Source organism: Marmota flaviventris, chromosome 18, assembly GCF_047511675.1.
Source record: "Marmota flaviventris isolate mMarFla1 chromosome 18, mMarFla1.hap1, whole genome shotgun sequence".
Classification (NCBI taxonomy): Eukaryota; Metazoa; Chordata; class Mammalia; order Rodentia; family Sciuridae; genus Marmota; species Marmota flaviventris.
This window is the reverse complement of record NC_092515.1, coordinates 8,586,103-8,607,763: the sequence shown is the minus strand read 5'-3', so window position 1 is coordinate 8,607,763 and position 21,661 is coordinate 8,586,103. Positions and strand designations below refer to the sequence as shown.

The following is a 21,661-nucleotide window of genomic DNA, read 5'->3' as shown; positions in this document are numbered from 1 at the left end:
CAACCCCTGAAATAGGATCCCTGATTCAGGAAACAGGGACAGAAATACATGCAGGCAAGACAGCACCTAGGCTATTCAGCATATTCAAAGAGACAAAGTGGTTGGACACTCAGAGATCCCTCTAGGGTGGCTGTGTGTGTGTGTGTGTTTGCACGTGCTGGGGATTGAACCCAGGGTCTCACACATGCTAGACAAGCACTCTACCACAGAGCCACCTTCCCAGACCACAATCTTAGAATATTTTCATCACCCCAATTACGTACATTATTGTAATCAATGAAATATTTTCTGTGTAAATATTAAATAGTTTATAAATTACAATTTTTGCTGGGACTGGTGGCCACACCTATAACCTCAGGAAGCTGAAGCAGGAGGATCACAAGTTTTAGGCCAGTCTTAGATTGGCCCTGTCTCAAAATAAAAAGATATAAAGAGCTGGGGGCATGACTCAGTAGTAGAGTGCCTCTGAGTTCCACCCCAAATACTGGGGAAAAAAAATTCAAGCAGGGCATGGTAGCACATGCCTGCGATCCCAGTGTCTCGGGAGGCCCAGACAAGAGGATCATGAGATCAAAGCCAGCCTCAGCAATTTAGTGAGGGCCTAAGTAACTTAGTGAGATCCTATCTCAAAATAAACACAAAAAAGGGCTGGGATGTGGCTCTGTGGTTAATCTCCACTGGGTTTTATTCCTGATTTAAAAAATAAAAAATCTTATACTTAGGATTGAACCCAAGACCTTTCACACACTGGACAGTCTACCACTTAGTCCTAGCCCTCCCCAGCCCTTTGTTTTGTTTTGTTTTAGGTAGGGTCTTGTTAAGTTGCCCAGGCTGGCTTCAAACTTGCAATCTGTCCGGTCTCAGCCTCCTGAGTAAGTTCGTTTATTTTTAATAAAAAAGTGACTGTGTGCCAGTCACTGTTCTAGGCACTGAGTGCCAACACGTTGGACAAAATCCTGCCCTTGGGAATCTGACACTCTAACTGGAGGAGAGGGGATTGAAAAATTAGTAGCACATACAGACTGGCCAATGGTGACAAGGGCCAAGGTGGGAAATCAAGTAGGGAGGGGGACAGGAGTGCCAGGGACTGGGTGGGGAATTCTCAGAAGAGGCCATTGGAGCAGAGATTCAAGGGAAGTGATAAAGGCCTCTAGATGGGCAGCTGAGGCACAGAGGAGCAAGGTCACCAAGGCCTCCTGTGCGGAATCCCAGAGGTTCACGGACCTGGAGAAGAGCTCAGCTCTGGATATGGATGATAAGTATTGATGTTTCTTAAGCACCTACTGTGGGCCAGGGGCGCTGCTAAGTCCTGAACAAGCAAGTTTCTAAATTCACTTCTCTGGGCTCCACTATCTCCTCTGTAAAAGGAGGGTAAGGACACCTGGTCCCTGGGACATGCTGAGGGGTCCGTGAGGTCACTTTGAGAGCTTAGAGCTGCCCTGCACAACGGAAGTGCTCAGCTGGCTGGAAGGAGCCTCTGCCCGAGTCAGGCAGGGCGCCAGACCCTGAGCACAAGGCAGGGGACCACGCAGCGGGAAAGCCCTGCCCTGGGGGCTGTGTTCTCCCGAGGGGGACAGCCACAGAAGCAGAGAAACCCAGAACAAGCTTAGTGGTTGTCAGGACGGTGGAGAAGAATAAAGAGGAGATGGGGAGTAAATGGTGGGCGCTACACGGGGAGATGAGGGAGGGCTTCTCGGAGGAGGTGGCGTTTGAGCAGAGACCTGAAGGAGGGGAGGGAGGAAGCCATGCAGATCCCTGGGGACAGAGGCGTCCAGAGAGAGAGCACAGCACCGGCAATGGCTCTGAGCTCGAAGCACTGTGCGCTTGCTTGAGGATCAGCGAGAGGAGAGGGAGAGGGAGCCGGAGGCGTGCGCAGGGAGGGCCTGGGGGACTTTGGCTTTGAGCCGGAGGGAATCGGGAGAGTTGTGAACCGCTTCACGACCTCGAGGTTTAAAGCATAGCAGTTTTATTCGTTGGCAGTGCTATCCTTATGCCATGGTAGAAGGAGCCAGAGATCGTGGACGGCCCGATGCCCGAGGAGAGGCGCAATTCTAACCCGGGACTGGCAGCCCGAGGGGCCGCCGCCGCGCCAAGAGCGCGCTCCCCAGCCCCCGCCAGGGGGCGCCAGAGGCCGGCGCGGGTTGGGGGGGCTCGTCCCGCCCCCCGCCCCTCCTCCCGGCCGCTCGGGCCCCACCCGGCTCAGGCAGCAGGACAGACCCGAGCACAGGCCGCTCCGGGCGCCTCCGATCCCCGCGGACCCGCAGGACCCAGCGCCAGCGCCCGTCGGTGAGCACTCGCGACCCCCGCGCCGAGCCCAGGCTGCCCCGGCCCCGCGGCTGCCCCGCTCGCTGAAACCGCAGCCCTGCACCCCCCACGGGCTCTCCGGGTCCCCAGCCCCTCCAGGCTGTAGCCGTCCGACCCTCCCGGTCCCACACTCCTCCTCAGGCCGTCGCAGCCTCCCCGTCGCGGCCACCCCAGCCGCTCAGCTCCAGATTCCCTCCTTCAAGCCGCCCCCCACTGCCCTCTTCCATGTCCGTCCAACTGGGTCCCTCTGCCACCAAGAGCGACTCTCCTGCCTCGCCAACCCCAAAGCCCCATCGGCCAGCCCAAGCATCCTCCTCGGACGGCCCCCAGCGGCCTCCCAGCCCAGGACACCACCCAGGGCCCCCTCCCTCGGCTCCTATCCCGGGTCGCTGCTCCCGCCCGCCCTTGCCTCTCCAGCCCTCCTTCCGCAAGTCCTCTCCCTGCTATCTCCCCTACTTTTTAAGTGTCACTTTATGAATTTGCTGTATTTGATTTGCAATTAACTACACCTTAACTACATCTTTGGTTAGTGGGAGTCCCTTAAAGCTGGGCCCTGTGTCCCTGCGACATGCCCCTCCCATCCCTGGGTGCTTCCTATGGAATCCAGGCTCCCCGAACTCTCCCTGCCCCAGCCCCTGCCCCAGCCCCGGGATCAGTCCTCTCTCAAGGAACCCCGGGTCCTTTTCAGTATTTGCGACTCTGATCTGAGCAGAGCTGGTGCTCTGGAAAAGTTAGTTAAATTGTAAGCATTACTCAGACTGACCCAAGATCAAAAACAAAAAGAGCAAAACCTGTTACCAGTGTCCTGTCAGGAATAAAGAGAGGATATCACCACAGACCCTACAGTCTGATCACAGGGCATAGTCGTGGCTGTGGCTTTGGGGACACCTTCTCCCCCTAACTCAGACCCTCAGACCCATCATAGGAGACCTGCTCTAAAGGCCCCCAGACCTTTGAATACGCTGTCCCTTTCCTAAGACCCTCATCCCGCCTGTCCCTCGTAAAAGCAGCTTGAACGCCGGCCCTGCCTGATCTTTACTGACCGACGGTGATTCTCATGCCCTCCCCAGAGGCCTGGCATTTCCTGGGCACCCTGAACTGTTGGTCCTCACTGGGGCTCTGGGTGGGAGCCAGCTGGTCTCTGGCTCATTTCTGGGCCACAGTTTCTGAAGTGTGGAGGAATTCCAGTGGAAATGCATCAGAGGAAGAAGAGAGGAAGAGAAGAAGGAAGGTCTCAGGAAGGCATTTCTCCCCTTTCTCCACCCCTCGTTCTTCCACTCTCAACTCCCCTTCTTCCACCATACCACCATTAATCTCTCCCTCCTCCCGGGCTGGCTCTGTGATCCTCTTCTTCCTCCTGACCCCTGCCATCCGTGCTCCCAGCGCCTCCTCCTCCACCCATACTTTCTACCTTCGGTTTGCCTTCTCCCTCCAGGCAGTCCACCATCAACCCCCTGTTCTCCTGCACCTTCGAGTCACCCTCAGTGAACCCAGTGGGCAGCGAGAAGCCACCATGTTCAGCTGGCTAAAGAAGAGCGGGGCTCGGGGCCAGCAGCCCGAGGCCATCCGCACGGTGACTTCGTCCCTTAAGGAGCTCTACCGTGAGAAGCTGCTGCCCCTGGAGGAGCACTACCGCTTCGGTGCCTTCCACTCCCCGGCCCTGGAGGATGCTGACTTCGATGGGAAGCCCATGGTGCTGGTGGCCGGTCAGTACAGCACGGGCAAGACCAGCTTCATCCAGTACCTGCTGGAGCAGGAGGTGCCCGGCTCCCGGGTGGGGCCCGAGCCCACCACCGACTGCTTCGTGGCCGTCATGCACGGCGACACCGAGGGCACTGTGCCCGGCAATGCCCTGGTGGTGGACCCCGACAAGCCCTTCCGAAAACTCAACCCCTTCGGGAACACCTTCCTCAACAGGTGCGATGGCCGGCCGCTGCCCAGCGGGGGGGCGGGGGCACCTTCCATACCTGCAACTGGGCTTCCCTCCCTTCTCTCTGCTGTGGTCTCCCCCTTCCAGCTCCTTCCTAGGGCAGCAGCCGCTAAGCCAGCCTGCCTGGTTCCAGTCCTTGCTCCCCCACTGGCTAGCTGGGCAGCCTTGGGCAAGAGACTTAACCTCTCTGTGCCTCTCATGCACATCTGGAAAATGGGTTTGACTATAGTTTCTTACCCCCCAGGGGGAGCTTGAAGTAGCTCTGGACTCAAGGCAAGTACCCAGAGACCCTGAGCTTGCGCTTGGGATGTTTTAGATACCCTTCTCCTTCCATCTTGTCCCTCTTTCCAGGCCCCCCCCCCCCATGCCTGCTTCTCCTCTGCACAGTCTGGACTTCCCCTCTTACCTGTCCTCTCTCTCTGCCTTCCTCTGAGTTGACCCCTGGCCTTCCACTCCCCCAGGTTCATGTGTGCCCAGCTCCCCAACCAGGTCCTGGAGAGCATCAGTATCATTGACACACCTGGCATCCTGTCCGGAGCCAAACAGAGAGTGAGCCGGGGTGAGTGAGCAAGGCCCTGGGAGGAGGGAGGCGCCCGCAGAACCCTGGGTCTGAGGGAGGGGACTGGGCCTGGACTCTGGGTCTGAGGGAGGAGACTGGGCCTGGACCCCTGGGTCTGAGGGAGGAGACTGGGCCTGGACCCCTGGGTCTGAGGGAGGAGAGGGCTGGGCAGCCTCCAGGACTCTGGCCTCTTGGGCTGGCTGGGAGAGGCTGGGAGTCCTCCATGTTGGTGATCTGGAGGTTGGGCAGGCGGGAGGTGGACACGTGTGAGCAGGCAGGGGCCACATGTCTGGGCGGGTCAGAAGGAGGGAGAGGGAGAGATGAAGGGGCCGGGCGGCGGGGTTCTGAGCCACCTGAGAGAGCCTGGGCAGGGAGGCTCTGGGGCCCTGCGATCCCCGCGGCACCTCTGGGCCACAGATGGGGCTGAGAAAGGGGCTGGGAGGGGACTCTGGGCCGGGGCCAAGGCCGGGGCTGGAATTTATAAACAGCTGTGCGGGGTGGGGGGTGGATTCCAGCGGGCCTGCTCAGCATCTGCGCCCCGCCCCCGCAGCGTCTCTGTTCCCCGCTCCCCCTGGCCTGGGGGGGGCCGGGAACTGGGGCAAAGGAGGCCGCAGAGTGGGGCAGAGGGGACCGGAGGCCCTGCAGGAGGCCGGGGCGGGGCGGGGCGGGCGCGAGCGGTACCGTGTCCCTGGCCGGCGTCCAGGGGCGGCCCGGGGGAGCCTGAGGGCGCGCAGGGGAGGATTCCTGCGGCTCCACCCGGGCCGGGCCGGGCGGCGGGAGGGAGCGGGTCTCCGCGCAGAGGCCGTGGGGCGAAGGAACGGGAGGCTGCGTGCCGGGCCCGGGTGTAACTGTGTGCGTCCTGGGACAGGGTGGCTGGGCGTGGGTGGCTGCCCATGACTGAGTGTGGGGACAACGTGTTACAACCCAGGTCATGACTCTGAACTTGAGTGGTTTGGTGTATGTGCGCGTGTGTGTCGGGGAATCCGTGTGTGCCTGCAGGTGTGATTGGATGTGACTTTGAGGGATCCTGCAGGACTGGAGAATCGTGGGATCCCCGATCCTTGTACCTCCCTCCAGGCACTTGTCTTGGAGAATGCGCGTGTCCCGGTGTGTGTCTGAGAAGGCGTCTGGCCCATGTAGATCCTTCAGCCTGCATCTGGAAGGCGTGAGATCCTCGGTCCGAGTCGGCTGTGTGTGCCTGTCTGTGTGAGAGGCCCCGGCACCCTGTGTCTGCACTACATGTGACTGTGGCTGTAGGACCCTGGTAGGGCAGAGGGATTGCTCTTGCATTTCCTCATTTGGGATGTGGGGTCACAGGGTGCTAGCCCCCTGATGCGCTGTAGATGCAGTGAGTGCCTTCTGTCTGCTATCCAGTTGTGTAAGTGTGGTATGTGAGTGTGTGTGCAGGAGTGTCTTGTGCAACAGTGTGTGGTTGTGGCCATGTGGATGTCTTTACATCTGGGAGGCTGTGGGGTTGTGTGAATCTGTTGTCACTGAGGGCAATGGGCGTGCTGGTGTGTGTGCACACATGCTGTTGCCTGGGTCTGCTGTTGTATGTGGGTCCCACAGTGTCTTTGTGATTGTGGGAACATAAGTAACTGTGCGGTTTCCGGATCATGAGCGAGGGCATGACTTGCAGTTTGTGGCTCTGATTGTGTGGGGCTGTGTGTGCTGGTGTGTGTGTTCATGTGTGTGCATTGGTGGGGGTGTGGCTACCTCTGCGGGTAATGTCTGTGAACACACGGGTGTGTAATGCTAGCTGAGTGGGGCCTTGGGCCTCAGATCTGGGCTCTGCTGCCTTTAAACCCCAGAAGCTTGAGGACACCCCTTATCTCTTGCCTCGGTTTCTCCTCTGTGAGGGCACAATGATGTCCCTTCCTAGGTTGTCAGAAGGTTGAACAGGTCACGCAGGCAAAGCACTCAATGTGTGGTGCACAGTAGGAGCCTGTAGTGGAGAAGAAGGACTGTTCCTCTCTGCCACGTCTCATTCCCACACTCCCGGCCCCCACACCCCGCCCGGCCTGCCCCATGAGACACACTTTCCAAATCCGGGCCAGTGTGTGTGGATGTTGGAGGGGAGAGGCCCAGCTGTGGTCCCTCCAGCCGGCCCTTCCTCCCTCAAAACATGGCTCCACCCCACCCGAGCTGTCCAGTGAGCAGCCTGCCTCCTCCTGGGCAGGACTGGCCCCAGTACCAGCTCCCCAGTGGAGCATGGAGGCCCATGGGGCTCTGGCTTGTTGTCACTGAGGGCATTCATTGGGTGTGCTGGTGTGTGTGCACATACACTGATGTCTGGGTCTGCTGTCATATGGTGGGTCCCCACAGCATCTTTGTGACCTCCTGCCTGGGTATCTCAGTGAAGTCCCAGAGCGTCTCGTGCCTCCGTTTTCTCATCTGGAACGTGGGGTCATAGGAGAGCTAGCCTCCTGCGTGCTGTGGACCGCTGAGCTCCTTCTGTCTGGGAGAGCAGGCTCAAGCCAGGAAAGCCAGTGCCACTCCCTGCAGGTCCCCTCCTCCAGGAAGCCTTCCCTGACTGCCCTGACCAGGCCAGGCACACTCCAGGCTGCAGGGATCCCTGGATTCCCCCAGTTCCAGCCTCACCATTTGGGGAGGTCCACGTCCTCAGTGGATGGCGGGTCTGTGAGGGCAGTTCTGGGCTGCCTCCACCTCCCCCACAGAGCAGCAGCTCAGAGGATGGTTCCAGAATGACCCCCACAAGTGTCTGACGAGCCCCATGACTAAAGCTTGCTGAGCACTTCCTCTGCTCCCAGCGCTGCTTTGTCTTTAATAGTTTTATTGAAGTATAATTACATGCCAGAAGCCAGAAGTTCATACACTTTTTGTGTGTGTGTGTGATGCTGGGGCCTTCACAAATGCTAGGTAAGTGCTCTGCCATTGAGCCACCCCAGCCCTTTAAAAAACTTTTTAGACAGGGTCTCCCTAAGTTGCTCGGGCTGGCCTTGAACTTGAGATCCTCCTGCCTCAGTCTCCTGAGTGCACTCAGCAGGCTAACCCATTTCATTTTTTTTTTTTTTTTTTTTTTTTTTAGTTGTCAATGGACCTTTATCTAATTCATTTATATGTGGTGCTGAGAATCGAACCAGTGCCTCACCAGGCTCGGCAAGCGCTCCACCACTGAGCCCCAGCCCCAGCCCCCAAGCTCACCCATTTTTATGTGTACAGTCTGATGCCAGGCACTATCTTCCCCATGTTAGCTCATACATATCCTTTTAATCTTCACAGTAGATCTATAACGTAGGTTCTATTGTGATTTCCATTTTATAGAAGAGGAAACACAAGTCCAGAGAGGTTAAGTTACTTGCCTAAGGTCACATAGCTGATGGGGCAGTCTTTCTGCCAGGTCAGGGGGTCTCAACCATTTCTTTCTGCTCTCCAAGCTTTGCTTTATGGGGAACAAAGAGTCAACAGCGATGGTAAGAAGAGGTGGATAAAGAAGTGAATGAAGTGGTGGGAGGAACACAGGGGCCTGTGGGGATGGGTGCGCTCCGAGGGCGGGAAGCTTGTCTGCGGCATCCCAGTGGCCAAGACCCGCTTGGCTCAGATACGACTCCCAGTAAATACGGCTCAACAAAACAGAAGTAGGTAATGTTTGCCACGGCAAGAACCTACCAGCACAACCACAGTCAGTGGACTGTGGGAGATCTGGCAGGCCCTGGGGAGGGACCAGGAGGCTAGGAGGCTTGGGAGACTGGGCGTGTCCACAGTACAGGGGTCTCTTATTTTAATGAGCAATGCAGCCATTCCAAGGCCCCCCACAGCCTAATGAATGAATGAAGAATGAAAAGCAAGCAGGGCTGCCGTCTCCAGCAACCAGGTATCTTGAGGGGCTGGAGCCACAGCCATGGCTGGGTGGAGGGTGATTCTGGGGGGAGCCAGAGTGGAGCCACACGCCTGGTGCTGTTGGCCATTTCGTATAGACCAGGATTTGGAGAGCTAACAGCTGGACATCTGTGCAGTCCACTATCCTGTCCAAAAGAATGGGTGCTACATTCTGGCTCGAGGGTGGGGTCTGACTTCCGCCGGCGCCCCCCACTCCCCAGGCTACGACTTCCCAGCTGTGCTGCGCTGGTTCGCTGAGCGCGTGGACCTCATCATCCTGCTTTTCGACGCACACAAGCTGGAGATCTCGGACGAGTTCTCCGAGGCCATCGGGGCCCTGCGGGGCCACGAGGACAAGATCCGCGTGGTTCTCAACAAGGCCGACATGGTGGAGACGCAGCAGCTGATGCGCGTCTACGGCGCGCTCATGTGGGCGCTGGGCAAGGTGGTGGGCACGCCCGAGGTCCTGCGCGTCTACATCGGCTCCTTCTGGTCCCAGCCGCTCCTGGTGCCCGACAACCGGCGCCTGTTTGAGCTGGAGGAGCAGGACCTCTTCCGCGACATCCAGGGGCTGCCCCGCCACGCCGCCCTGCGCAAGCTCAACGACCTGGTGAAGAGGGCCCGGCTGGTGCGGGTGAGCAGTGGCAGGCCAACGGCCTGGCCTCCCTCCCTCCTTCTCTCCTTCCCGGGCTGCTTGGCACCGACTTAGCACCAGGGCAGTGAGGTGGATCATTCTGGAAAGGGGCAGAGGGTCACTTCTCTACCTTGAGTTTGTACTTTGCAGCTCCTGGCTGGTCTCCTCCGTGATGTGCCTTCTTCCATCTCCCACCGCCAATGCGGTGGTCTGGTGGCTGGCCTTGCTTGTTTCCAATTCCTGTCCCCTGTCTCGGAACAAAAGCCGACTCCTCAGGTGGCACACAGGTCATCTCCTCCCGCCCTTCCCCTCTGTCCTCACCTTGTTCCCTTCCTGGCTGCCTCTACCCTCCCTCAGGGTCTTTGTACTTGGGGTGAAGTCCTCCTAGAAGCCTCACCTCTGGCCTCCCTGCCTCCCTCCCACTGGGCTGTCCTCACTGGTTGCCTTTCAAGTCTCTGTTCAAACTTCACCTTCTCAGGAGGGCCCTGCCGCCTCCCTTTCAGGAACACAGCTCTGGCCCTGCAGGTTCTGCTTTAGCCTTCCCACCATTACGGCCTCCCTCGGGTCAGCCTCACTGGGGAGTCTGTGTTCACTGTCTGCCTCCTGCCTCCTGTTTAAGTTCCAGGGAATCAGGGATCTTTGACTTCCTCCACTCATGTAGCCGCAGTGCTAAAACAGAATTGCTCAGGAAATATTTGTCGAATGAGGACACTAGACAGACCCACAAATTGAACAAGGTGTCCTCTGTGCCTGGCCCTCTGCTGGGCAGTCCTGGGGACACAGTAATGACCAAGGCAGTTCCAGCCCGGCCCTGCTGGTTCCCCCCAAACCCCAAGGCAGTCCCAGGACCTGCGGGGATTCTGGGGAAGAGACAGACCCATCCCCAGACAACGACAGACCAGCATAATCAGGGGTGGGGCCAGACAAGGAGGGCTTCGTGGAGGAGAGGGCATTTGAGGAAAAATGTCTGTGTTGAACCCAGTGTAGAAGGTGTGAGTAACTCGGTTTGAGCTTGGGGAGGTGGCTGGGAGCCAGAACACCTGGGAACTGGTGGGCTGTGCTGAGGAGTCTGTGCTTGGTCCCAAGGACATGGGGAGCCATGGAAGGTGAGAGTTGGGGAGAGGCAGGGTTCCACTCAGGCTGCCTTCTGGAGGGTGGTTGAAGGTGGGTGTGACTCGGGGCCTGCAGACCAGGGAGGAGGCTGGAGGAGCCAGCCTGGTCAGGCCTTGGGGAGGGAGAGGAGAGCACAGAAACTGGTGGAAGAGTGATTTTGGAGGCCAAATGGAACACTCATAGGCGAGGCTGCCAGGGTGGAGGCGGGGCAGGCAGCTGGCAGCAGGGCAGCCGGGAAGGTTGAGGTGCTGGGGAGCTGAGGTGTTGGTTTGAGGAGCAGGGCGGGGCGAGTCAGACCCTCCCCCCAGGAATCCTGCCTGGCGAGGCAGCCCGGAGCCTGCGGAGCCCTCTCTTCTCCCACCAGCTCTCGGTGGCTGTCAGTCTGTCTGTCCCTCCAATTCTTTCTCTCTCTCTTTCGTCCTTTCTTCCTCACCCTGACTCCTTTGCTCTCTGCATCCTCCCCCTTTTTCGGCCTCCCCCGTCCTTCTCAGCCTCCGGTTCGTCCTCGTTCCCTCAGGTCCCTGGGGGAAGCAGAGGCGGGAGCTGGAACCCAGGCGCGGGGACCGAGGGGCGGGGCGGGGCCGGACACCTGGTGCCCCCGTCAGGCAGGAGGCGGCTCCGGAAAGGCGGACAAACCCCGGAGTTCGACCCGCGCCCCGGCCCAGCCCGCCCTGCACCTTATCTCTTCCTGGCACCTTCCCCCGCTTCCTCTCTGGAAAAGCCATCAGCGACCTCCCGCCAGCGGTCTCCCTCTGGATCCCAGTGGAACCGCTGCAGGCCCCGCCCCCTCGCCCCATTGGCCCGCTCTCGTAGGCTCCACCCACACGTCTGGCCACACCCTTGCACTGATTGGTCTCTCTGGTCCATAGGCCACACCCACCCCTCTCAGCAGGTTCATCCATGGCTCCCTGGTGCGCTCAGCACCTTGGGGCATGGAATTCAGGGTCCAGTGTGACTGGGCATCACTGTGCCATGACCCCAAGCCATGTCACGCCCCCTCCACACCCCCTCCTCAAGAATGATTTTGCCATATCTGGCCACCGACAGCTCACACTGTCTCCCTCCCTTCAGGAGCTCTCCCTGTCCCTTAGGGGCTCTTGGTAACCGTCCTCCCCTACCCAGCCACTTGCTCGGGCTCCCCATCCTTGCCAGGTAGCCGGGGGAGTCCTCCGGCCCGCCCTTAGGTTGAACTGGTAGCTGCTAGAGGGGGAATTCCAGGTGCTGTGATTCCTGAAGCCAGGATCTCAGGAGGCCAGATTCTGAAGAGGGTGAGATGCCGGGAGGGAAACCTTAGACAAAGCTGAGCGTCCACACTGTGCTCGGACACTCTTCTAGGCCCTGGAATACAGCAGAGAACAAACGACATTCCTTTTCTGGAAGAATGACAGCTTAGTGGGGAAGCAGACACTGAACAAGTGACACCCAGGAGAGAGAGGCTGGTGAGGGACTGTAGTAGGGGGGTCTGAAGGAGGGGATGTGGTGAGCTGAGTGGCGATCTGCAGAGAGAGCATTGCAGGCCCAGAGTACAGCAAGTACAAAGGCCCTGAGGTAGCAAATCCCAGGTGGCTGGAGGAGACTGGGTGGTGGAGGGTGGGAAGAAATCACTCAACCAGCTGGTGAAGGCCATCACTGAAAGTTTTAATAGTTGAAACCTATGATTTTTTAAAAACATTTTTAATAACGTTCTTAAAAACTTTTTAATTGTTTCTGTTTTGTGGAACTAGGGATTAAACCCAGGGGCATTTATGTACTGACCTATACCCCCAGCCCTTTTTATTGAGACAGTCTCACTAAGTTGCTGAGGCTGGCTTTGAACTTGCGATCCTCCTGCCTCAGTCTCCCAAGTCACTGGGATTACAGGGTGGCCACCATACCAGGCTATATATTTGTTTTTCATTTTTTGCAAATCACTTTAACATCTGGCTTCAAAGGAAACAGCCTGATTCTGCTCTGTTCGAACATTCCATCAGTCTCAATGTTAGACATCTTGTAATTTTTTAGAAACTTCACTGTCGCTGGGCAGGGTGCTATACATCTATAGTCCCAGTGACTCAGGAGGCCGAGGCAGGAGGGTGGAAAGGTTGAGGCCACAGCAACTTAGCAAGACCCTATCTCAAAAAGTAAAAAGGGCAGGGGATGGAGCTCAGTGGTAGAGCACCCCTGGGTTCAATCCCTGGTACAGAAACTAGAGCAAAAACCAAAAAGTCTCAGGAACAAATGGCTATTTATTTATTTATTTGAACCCAGGGGTGCTTTACCACTGAGTCACATCCCCAGACCCTTTTTGTATTTTACTTAGAGACAGGGTCTTGCTGAGTTACTTAGGGCCTCCCTAAGTTGCTGAGGCTGGACTTTGAACTCCTGATCCTCCTACCTCAGCCTTCTGAGCCGCTGGGATTACAGGTGTGCACCACCACACCGGCCCCAGGTCTTTCTTGACTTTTTGAGACAGGCTCTCTCCTAGTTACTGAGGCCTTTCTAAATTGCTGAGGCTGGGCTTGAACTTGCGATCCCTCTGCACCACTGCACCTGGCGATTTAGTATTATCATTAAAATAGTTTGGGCCATGGGAACCTCTGAAAAGGTCTTGGGGCCCCTAGAGTTCCCTGGAGACACTTGGAGAATTGCCCCATAGGGCCTCGTCAGTTAGGGCAGGAATTCTGAACGTGGATGAGAAGCAGATCAGGCCTGGTGCTGCCTGGTGGGCAGAGGCCCCAGGGGCAGGAGACCAGGCAGGTCACGAGGGCTCCTCTTCTCTAACAGGGGAACCGCTTAGAGTGACAGTCTGGGGCTGGGCCTGGATTCCACATGGGGTGTCAGGGTGCGGAGCCGGTGAGGAATGTCAAGGAGGCCATTAGCTGAGGCTCGAGCTCAGGGAGAGGTCCAGGCTGGCATGTGGGAGTGGACGGCTGGAGGGGAGCTGGAGCCTGGGAGGGGTGGGGATCGCTTACAAGAGAGGGGAGTCCAGGGGAGCCCCGGCTGATAAGGCAGCAGGGTTCAGAGAGGCTGCCTGGCCTGCAGCAGCCGCACCCCCCCCCCATGGGTTAGGAATGCAGACCCCCAGGCCGCGCCCTGCTGGTCACCTCCCTGTGGCTGCCCGGGCTCAGGTGAGGATGCTGCTCCGCAGGTTCACGCGTACATCATCAGCTACCTGAAGAAGGAGATGCCCTCTGTGTTTGGGAAGGAGAACAAGAAGAAGCAGCTGATCCTCAAGCTGCCCGTCATCTTTGCCAAGATTCAGCTAGAGCACCACATCTCCCCCGGGGACTTTCCCGACTGCCAGAAGATGCAGGTGGGAGGCTGCCCAGGGGGTGGGGGGTGGGGGGTGAGCTCTAGAGAGGGGCCTGGAAAGCTGGAGGGACAGTGGCAGATGTGGGAAAGTCCCCTGCACGTGGGGCCATGGGAGCATGGCTTGTGAGTTAGTCTGATGGATCAGGAGAAAACCCACAAGAATAGGGTCTAGGGCTGCTTTGGTGCAGTGTAAAGCCGCCTTCTGTCTTATTTCTCTTCCATGCCTGGCCTCTATGTCCTGAGAAACCTCATGGTACAAAACAACTGCAGAAAGTCTAGACATTGTATCTGCATTCCATCCAGCAAGAAGGGAGGGAAAGGAAGAGAAGGGTACAATCACTCTCTTTAAGGACACTTCCTGGGCTGGGGGTACAGTTCAGTTGCAGAGCCCTTGCCTAGCCAACATGAGGCCCTGGGTTTGATCCCTAGCACTGAAAAAAAAAATCTTAAGACTGAATCATGGATTTTATTTAATTTTAACTGGTTTAAATACCCACACGGGGTCATGGGCTACCATATTGAACAAGGTAATCCTAGAAATTGCATGAGCAACTCCTTGCTCACATCCCCTTAGCTGGACTCAGTCACATGGCTGGGGGCTGCTGAGAGCATGGTTCTTCCTCTTGGTGGCTGATATCAGGTACAGTCAAGGGACCCAGCACCGAGGAAGAAGGGCAGAATGGACGTTGGGGACCCGTGGGGGCTCCTCAAGCATTGGGGGAGTGCTGGCAGGGATGTGGTGCAGTCTGGGAGGTGGGTGGGCAGGCAGGAGCCCGGGATGTGGAGACAGGCTGTGCTCAGGGAGGCTGGGGGCTAGCCTCTGCCCAGCCTCGGTTCTGAGGCTGACTTTGGCTGATGTCGAAAGCCTGTGACTTCTGAGGGAGAGACAGTTGCAGCCTAGACCCCAAAGGATTGGGCAGAGTCCCCGTTGGCCACCAGCAGCTCAGTGACCCTGGCCAGGTGGAGCCCCATGGGAGCCTGAATTTCTTCCCCTGGGAGATGGGCACATGCCCGCATCAACCTGGTCACGCTGAACTGTCTGCCTGCCCTGGCCCAAAGCTGGGGCTACATCTGGGCTTCTCAATGCCTGCGACAGACATTGGGGTGGATGATTCTTGGAGGAGGGGGGCGTGCACTGCAGGAAGTGGAGCAGCCTCTGCCCAGTACTGCCTCCTCAGCTCTGTCCCTCAGAAATGCCTCCAGATGCCAGGTGAGATGGCACATGTCTATTATCCCAGTCACTCAGGAGGCCAAGGAAAGTTTGAGGCCAGCCTCAGCAACTTAGTGCGACCCTGTCTCAAAGCGAAAAGGGCTGAGGATGTGTCTCAGTGGCAGCGCATCCCTGGGTTCAATCCCCAGAACCAAAAAATAATAAATATTTAAAAAGAAAGAGAGAAATGTCCCAGATGTTGCCACCTGTCCCCTGGGGGGACAACATCACCCCTGCTTGAGAGCCACTGGGCTAGAGGCACAGTGGCTGCCGAGCACTTCATCCAGAGGAATTTGTTTCCTGAGCAGTTCATCCAGAGGAATTTGTTTGGCCTTCCCTGCGTGTGTTAGTCAGGTTTTCCTCACTGTGACCAAAATACCTGAGACAAACAACCTAGACGAGGAAAGATTTACTTTGGCTCAGGGTTTCCGAGGTCTCCATCCACGGGCAGCTGGCTCCGTTGCTTGTAGGCCCGTGGTGAGGCAGAGCACGGCGGAGGGGCGAGTGGCCAGGGAGCAGTGAGAGACAGACCGGGAGTGGGCAGTATGAGATATAGTCCCCAGGGGCCACTCCCTTCAACTAGGCCTCCCAATATTCCCACCCCCCCACCCCCACCCAGCCCCGGCCACCAACCGCCAACGGACTCATCCATCCATGAGGTCAAAGCCCTGGGGATCCATCATTCCCAAAGGTCCGCCTCTGGACACTGCTAACCTGGGGACCAAGCTTCAACACATGATCCTTTGGGGACATTCAAGAGCCCAACTGTACCACCATGCTCATGTCATCATCCCTGTTTTACAAACATGGAAACCAAGCAGGGCATGGTGGCTGCAACTTGGGAGGCTGAGGCAGGAGGATCAGAAGTTCGAGGCCAGCCCTGGCATTGAGGGAGACCCTCAGCAACTTAGTGAGACCCTGTCTCAAAACAAAACATTAAAAGGGCTGGGATGTGGCTTTGTGGAAAAGAGCCCCTGGGTCCAATCCTGGGTATCAAAGTGAACAAAACAAAACTATGGAAACCAAGGTGAAGCCACTACCCGAGGCCACCCAGCTTCTAGGAGGTGGAGCTGGGTGTCCTCAGACGGCACTCCCCCTTTGCAGTCACACCGGGAGCCACTCTCCTGGGCTCTGGAAACCAGCATGGTGCATGCAGTGAGTCGACCTTGGCCGAGACTCTCCTGGCGCAGTGACTTAGGGTTCCAGTGTGCAATCCAGTGACCACAAACCCACCCCACAGCTGCTCCAGAGCAGAATGGCCTGGGCAGAGCGCGGGTGTCCCAGGATCCTAACCCTACCGCCCAGGTTGGGCACCAGTTACTCAGCTGCGCCCCTGTGGTACAGTGACATGGTGGCAAGAATTGGAAAAGAAAATGCTTTTTTCTGGTACTGGGTAAAGCCGGGGGGATCTAGCACTGAGATCCACCCCCAGCCCTTTCTATTTATTTATTTACTTTTTAAGTGTTTTTTTAAGATGTTGATGGACCTTTATTTTATTCATTTATTTATATGCAAAGCTGAGAATCGAACCCAGTGCCTCACACATGCCAGGCAAGTGCTCTACCACTGAGCCACAAACCCCAGCCCCCTTTTATTTTTTATTATGAATCAGGGTCTGGCTAAGTTGCCCAGCCTGATCCTGAACTTGGGATCCTCCTGCCTCAGCCTCCTGAGTCACTGGGATGACCACTGCTCCACTATCCCACTGAGTTTTCTTTTTCCTTCTCTCTCTCTCTGAGATGGAGGTCTTGCTGTGTTGCACAGGACTGATGGAATTGACCTTTCTTAACTTGCAAAATGGTGGGGTGCTGGCCAGACTCCTCGGGGTGGAGTGGAGGGTGGGCAGGGCTGGCAGGTGTGCTAAAATATTGAACTCCTCCTCCACCATCTGGTGAAGGGCCACTGCTCTGACACATCAGAGGGCCCTGGGGACTCTCTTGCTCAAGTGTCTTCTGGTTCGGGGCTGGTTTGGTGCTTCTTAGAGCTGAGAACCTTGTCCCTTTCTGTCTTTTCTTCCATGCTTGGCTGCCAGGTCCAAGAAACCTCATGATATGAAATAGCTGCAGAACCTCCAGCCCTTGTCTGCATTTCAGTCCGCTAGACTTGGGAAGGGAAGAGGGGGTGGGAGTGCCCAAGCAGAAAGCGCTGTTTGGATATTCAAAAGCTTCTGCAGCTATTGGTGAAGAGCTGGTATTCAGTGCTCCCAAGCGTCCTCAGGCTGCACCCCAAGGGCCTAGAGAGGGCTCCCCGACCTCTCAGTGTTCCCGCTCTCCATTACAGGAGCTGCTGATGGCACATGACTTCACCAAGTTCCACTCGTTCAAGCCGAAGCTGCTGGAGGCGCTGGACGAAATGCTGACGCACGACATCGCCAAGCTCATGCCGCTGCTGCGGCAGGAGGAGCTGGAGAGCACGGAGGCCGGGGTGCAGGGCGGCGCCTTCGAGGGCACCCACATGGGCCCATTCGTAGAGCGGGGGCCTGACGAGGCGCTGGAGGACGGCGAGGAAGGCTCGGACGACGAGGCCGAATGGGTGGTGACCAAGGACAAGTCCAAATACGACGAGATCTTCTACAACTTGGCACCCGCCGACGGCAAGCTGAGCGGCTCCAAGGCCAAGACCTGGATGGTGGGCACCAAGCTGCCCAACTCGGTGCTGGGGCGCATCTGGAAGCTGAGCGACGTTGACCGCGACGGCATGCTTGATGACGAGGAGTTCGCCCTGGCCAGCCACCTCATCGAGGCCAAGCTCGAGGGCCACGGGCTGCCCACCAACCTGCCTCGTCGTCTAGTGCCACCCTCCAAGCGGCGCCATAAGGGCTCGGCAGAGTGAGCCCGCCACCACCCGCAGGCCCTCCCTCCCACTTGCCCTGCTGTGGCTCCCCAGCTCCAGTCGGCTGCGCGCACAAAACCCTCTGGCCCCGCCCTGTCCGCTCGCATCCTACCTGCCCACCCTACGCAGCTGCAAGGACTGGAGTGGGGGCTTCCTCCGCCCACCGCCAGACACTCTAAGCATTTAGTGGGGTCCAAAGGGAGTGGCAAGGCTTCTCTGCACCCTTCCCACCTCGACCCTCACATGCACCTGGGCACCTCACACGAAAGCACGCAGGCACCCATCTACCCAACGTTCATTCAGATATTTATTGAGCACCTACTACTTGCCCAGCCCTCATGGAGCTGACAGCCTCAGGAGAGGGCAGATACATAGCCACACAAACACATAATTGATTCCAGGTAGGACCCCTTGTCCCTCTCCATTGGTGAGAGACCACTTGGTTGAAGTGACAGATAAACTTTCCCTTCTGCCCCTATTCCTCCTGCCCAGCCAGGCAAGAACCCTCCCCCACATCGTGTCCTCAGATGTTGGGACCACTGGGGGCTCAGAGAGGAGACACGACCCCTGCTTCCTCAGATGGACCCCTCTTCAGCCCCTTCCCGTCCCCAGGAAAGCCCGGAAATTCTGATTCCCCAAATTTCTTTAATAAGGATCCTGCAGCACGTGGAAAAGCCCTTTCAGTCGGTCTGTCCGGCTCCCCCCAGACTGTACGCCCTGGAGGTACTCTGTCCACTGCCCACCTGCCCTGGATTGAACGGCCCAGCCCGGCCCTGGCCCCCGCAGGCTCCTGGGGTTGAGGACTGCAGCATTCCAGTCTCTGCCCCGCACCGGGCTCAGTCCATACTTCAATGTAGCCCCCACGATGCAAAGGCCTGGGGGCTTTCCTGCAGCCCCTTTTCAGGGATCGTGGGGAGCGATTTCTTGGTGCTACAGCCGTCCTCCTCTCCCTCCCCAAGGGGCCCCCCACGCCCTCTCGTGCCTCCCCCGCATCAGGGCTCGGCCCTGGTGGGAAGCCCCGCGGAAAGGACGCGGGAGAACCAAACAGCTGGAGAGGGCGCTCCTCCAGGTGGCTGGCCACGATGCGCGCATCGCGGCCCCACCCGCGCTGGGAGGGCCGAGAGCCAGACAGTGTCCCCCGTAGAGCGAATAAAGGCAAGGCTTCTTCCCCTGCCGGAGTCGCGCTGTCTCGGGGCGGGGTGGCCCGCGCCCCTCCAGGGCAGCGGCGCCCTGGGTGGACTCGGGGTGGGGAGGCCCTCGTAGCTCGCGGGGTCGGGAGGGTCCGTGAGTCAGCGCAGCGAAGCCGGGTGACTCAGGCCCGGGCTGGGGGCCAGCCCTGCATATTTTCCGAAGAGAAGTTACTTTGCCCCCCCCCCCCCCCCCCCGGGACATCCCTCTCTCCGCCTCCCGCCGCGGGGCCTGGGAACCAGCGCCGGGCCTGGGCTTGTGTGAGTGCGCGCTCGGGCACAACATGACCCTCGCCTGCCCGGGCCGCCGAGTTGGGCTGGCACCACTCGGGTACCCAGCTTGCGACAGGGAACGCCGGGGGGGGGGGGGGGGGGCGGGGTCCTGCGGAGAGCAGGCTGCCAAGGACCACCCTGCGCACGCTCACGCCCTGGGGATCGGCCCGCGCCAGGCATCGCACCCCGTGCTGTCCTCGGACGCACACGCAGGCCACACCCGCCGCTCCCAGGACATGCTGTCCCCGCGCTCCGCCCGCCCACGCGCGCTCAGTTTTGTGGCCCTCGGCGCCCTCTGGAGGAGCCTCGGGAGCAGGGCAATTTGATTTCCGAGGCGGCCGGTGCGTGCTCAGGTTTGGGGGCCACCATTCAGGACCTGTCACCTTCCAAACACTCTGCGCAAGAATCTGGTTGCGTTCTACTGTGTGACACCCCCCACCCAGTCGCGCTTTACCTCTCTGGGTCTTTTTCATTTATGACTCAAGAATGGCTTTTTTTTTTTTTTTTTTGGTACCGCGATTGAACTCAGAGGCACTTAATCACTGAGCCACATCCCCAGCCCAGTTTTGTGTTTTTTTTAAGAGACAGGGTCTCACTGAGTTGCTTAGCGCCTCCCTAAATTGCTGATGCTGGCTTTGAATTCGCGGTCTTCCTGCCTCAGCCTCCAGAGCCAATAGGATTACAAGCGTGTGCCACAGCGCCCTGCAAGACTGGCTTTTATGAAGCTGTAGATCCCTTTGGATGGTTGCAAGGACCCAAAGGCCTCTGAGCTTGTTTTATTATTTGTAAATAGCAAATATGAGTTGATTATTAGATTAAGTCTCAGGGGCGATAGCTAACGCAGATATCAGGCACAGTCTTCAATGCTTTACTTTTTTTGTGTGTGTGATGCTGGAGATTGAACCAGGGCCTTATGCATGCAAGGCAAGCACTCTACCAACTGAGCTATATCCCCAGCCCTTGCTTTATGTTTTTAATCTTTAGAATAATCTATCATAATCGTTCCCATTTTATGGATGATGAATGATCCTGAATCTGTGCTTCTAGGGATCTCGCCCCATCCCTCTTTTGCAAGGCTTGGGATTGAACCTAGGGCCTTACACGTGTTAACTAGGGATCCGGATAGTGTATATTTTGAACACTCCTTGAATGTTCTGTGTTTCCAGCCTTGACAATCCTAAAAATATTTGATTTTCAAGATTCTAGGATTGGAACATTGAGAGGCCAAAACCTGAGATTGCAGTGTGTCTTGTGCTAAATCTGCTACTGTCAGTTCTGAAATCAGCCAGACGTGGTGGCACACACCTATAATCTGCTGTCTCAAGGGGCAAAAGGTGCGACTTATGCAGTCCAAGGGGAGAAATAATGTCCATGTGCTTCTGCCCTAGTCAATGCTTTATTCACTCAAATCACTCAATATAATTTCACTCTATAGGTTCTTAATCAAGAAAATGACCATCCTTAATGCTAGCCACTGCAAGAAATAATCAATTCACAGCAAGCAATTCTAGATTAATTCTAAGCACCACAAACACACTGAATCAGGACAGGCTGAAGACATTCCTTTTGCATGCTAAATTAAAGTCTCAAGCCTTAGGCTCTAAGTCCAGCAGATGCACACTCACTCAGATTGTGGTGATCAGATCAGAAACCAAAGCAGGCTTCTCTTCGGTGAAGCTGATGGCTGGTTGAGGATCAGGCAATGAAAACGTGTTGGGATGTCAATCCAGGTCCTCATCAAGCTCTCAGCGTGAGGGCATCATTGTCAGCTGGCTGAATGTCTGCTCATTTGCTCCAATATTTATATCAAATTTTGGGGTTTTGGACAGCCCTTTCAATCCTTATCAGTTGGCACCGGGTCTCTCAGTGACATCATTTACCCTGGGGTTAAAACATCTAGTCTGGTGGTCTCCACCCTGATCTTTTCGCCTTTCCCTCTTATCAGCAGAGGACAGCCAACCAGAGACTAGACTCTTGAGTTTATCAGGGTGAGGCAAAGTGACTTGTTTGTGCCTGAGGGCCATACTGGAGGGCTCCATTAGGCATGCCTGATGAGACTGCAGGTTTTAAAATGGAGTTGCTTAGGCTCAGGCCTAAGGCCCATCCTCACTTCCCAGCAGCTCTGGAGGCTGAGGCAGGAAGATTGCACAAGTTCAAAACCAGCCTTAGAAACTCAGTGAGACGCTGTCTCAAAATTTAAAAAAATAAAAAGAGCTGGTGATGTAGCTCAGTTGTTAAGTTCCCCGGGTTCCATCTCTATTACCCAAAAAATAACAATCATCATCAGACCTTGGGCGCTCGGGAAAGATGTTTTGCTTAGGACAAGAGCCAAGAACCTATAACCCCCTTCCCGCAACTAGGAATCGGCAGATTTTGTTGCAAACACTGGAGGAGAAAAGAGCCATTTATCCTGTACCAAGATGGCAGGCTCCACGCCCCTTTCTCTCCCCTACCGCTTTACCAATATGGCTGTCACAGGAAGTGCGTA

At 57.0% G+C, this 21,661-nt stretch overlaps 1 protein-coding gene and 1 long non-coding RNA gene across 2 annotated transcripts; one reads left to right on the top strand and one right to left on the bottom strand.

Annotated features, from left to right (window-relative positions):
* The first annotated feature begins 2,176 nt into the window (after window positions 1–2,176).
* Window positions 2,177–18,884, top strand: Ehd2 (EH domain containing 2). Its single transcript, XM_027945741.2, has 6 exons — window positions 2,177–2,286; window positions 3,740–4,221; window positions 4,696–4,793; window positions 8,855–9,267; window positions 13,508–13,672; window positions 17,162–18,884. The coding sequence occupies exons 2-6, from the start codon at window positions 3,818–3,820 to the stop codon at window positions 17,711–17,713; spliced, it is 1,632 nt and encodes a 543-aa protein (XP_027801542.1). The 5' UTR covers window positions 2,177–2,286; window positions 3,740–3,817; the 3' UTR covers window positions 17,714–18,884.
* On the bottom strand, window positions 8,514–21,656 carry LOC114100904 (uncharacterized). Its single transcript, XR_011705375.1, has 2 exons — window positions 20,799–21,656; window positions 8,514–9,518 (listed from the first exon to the last, which is right to left on the bottom strand). It is a non-coding gene; the product is annotated as an uncharacterized lncRNA (long non-coding RNA).
* Between the last annotated feature and the right edge of the window lie 5 nt (window positions 21,657–21,661).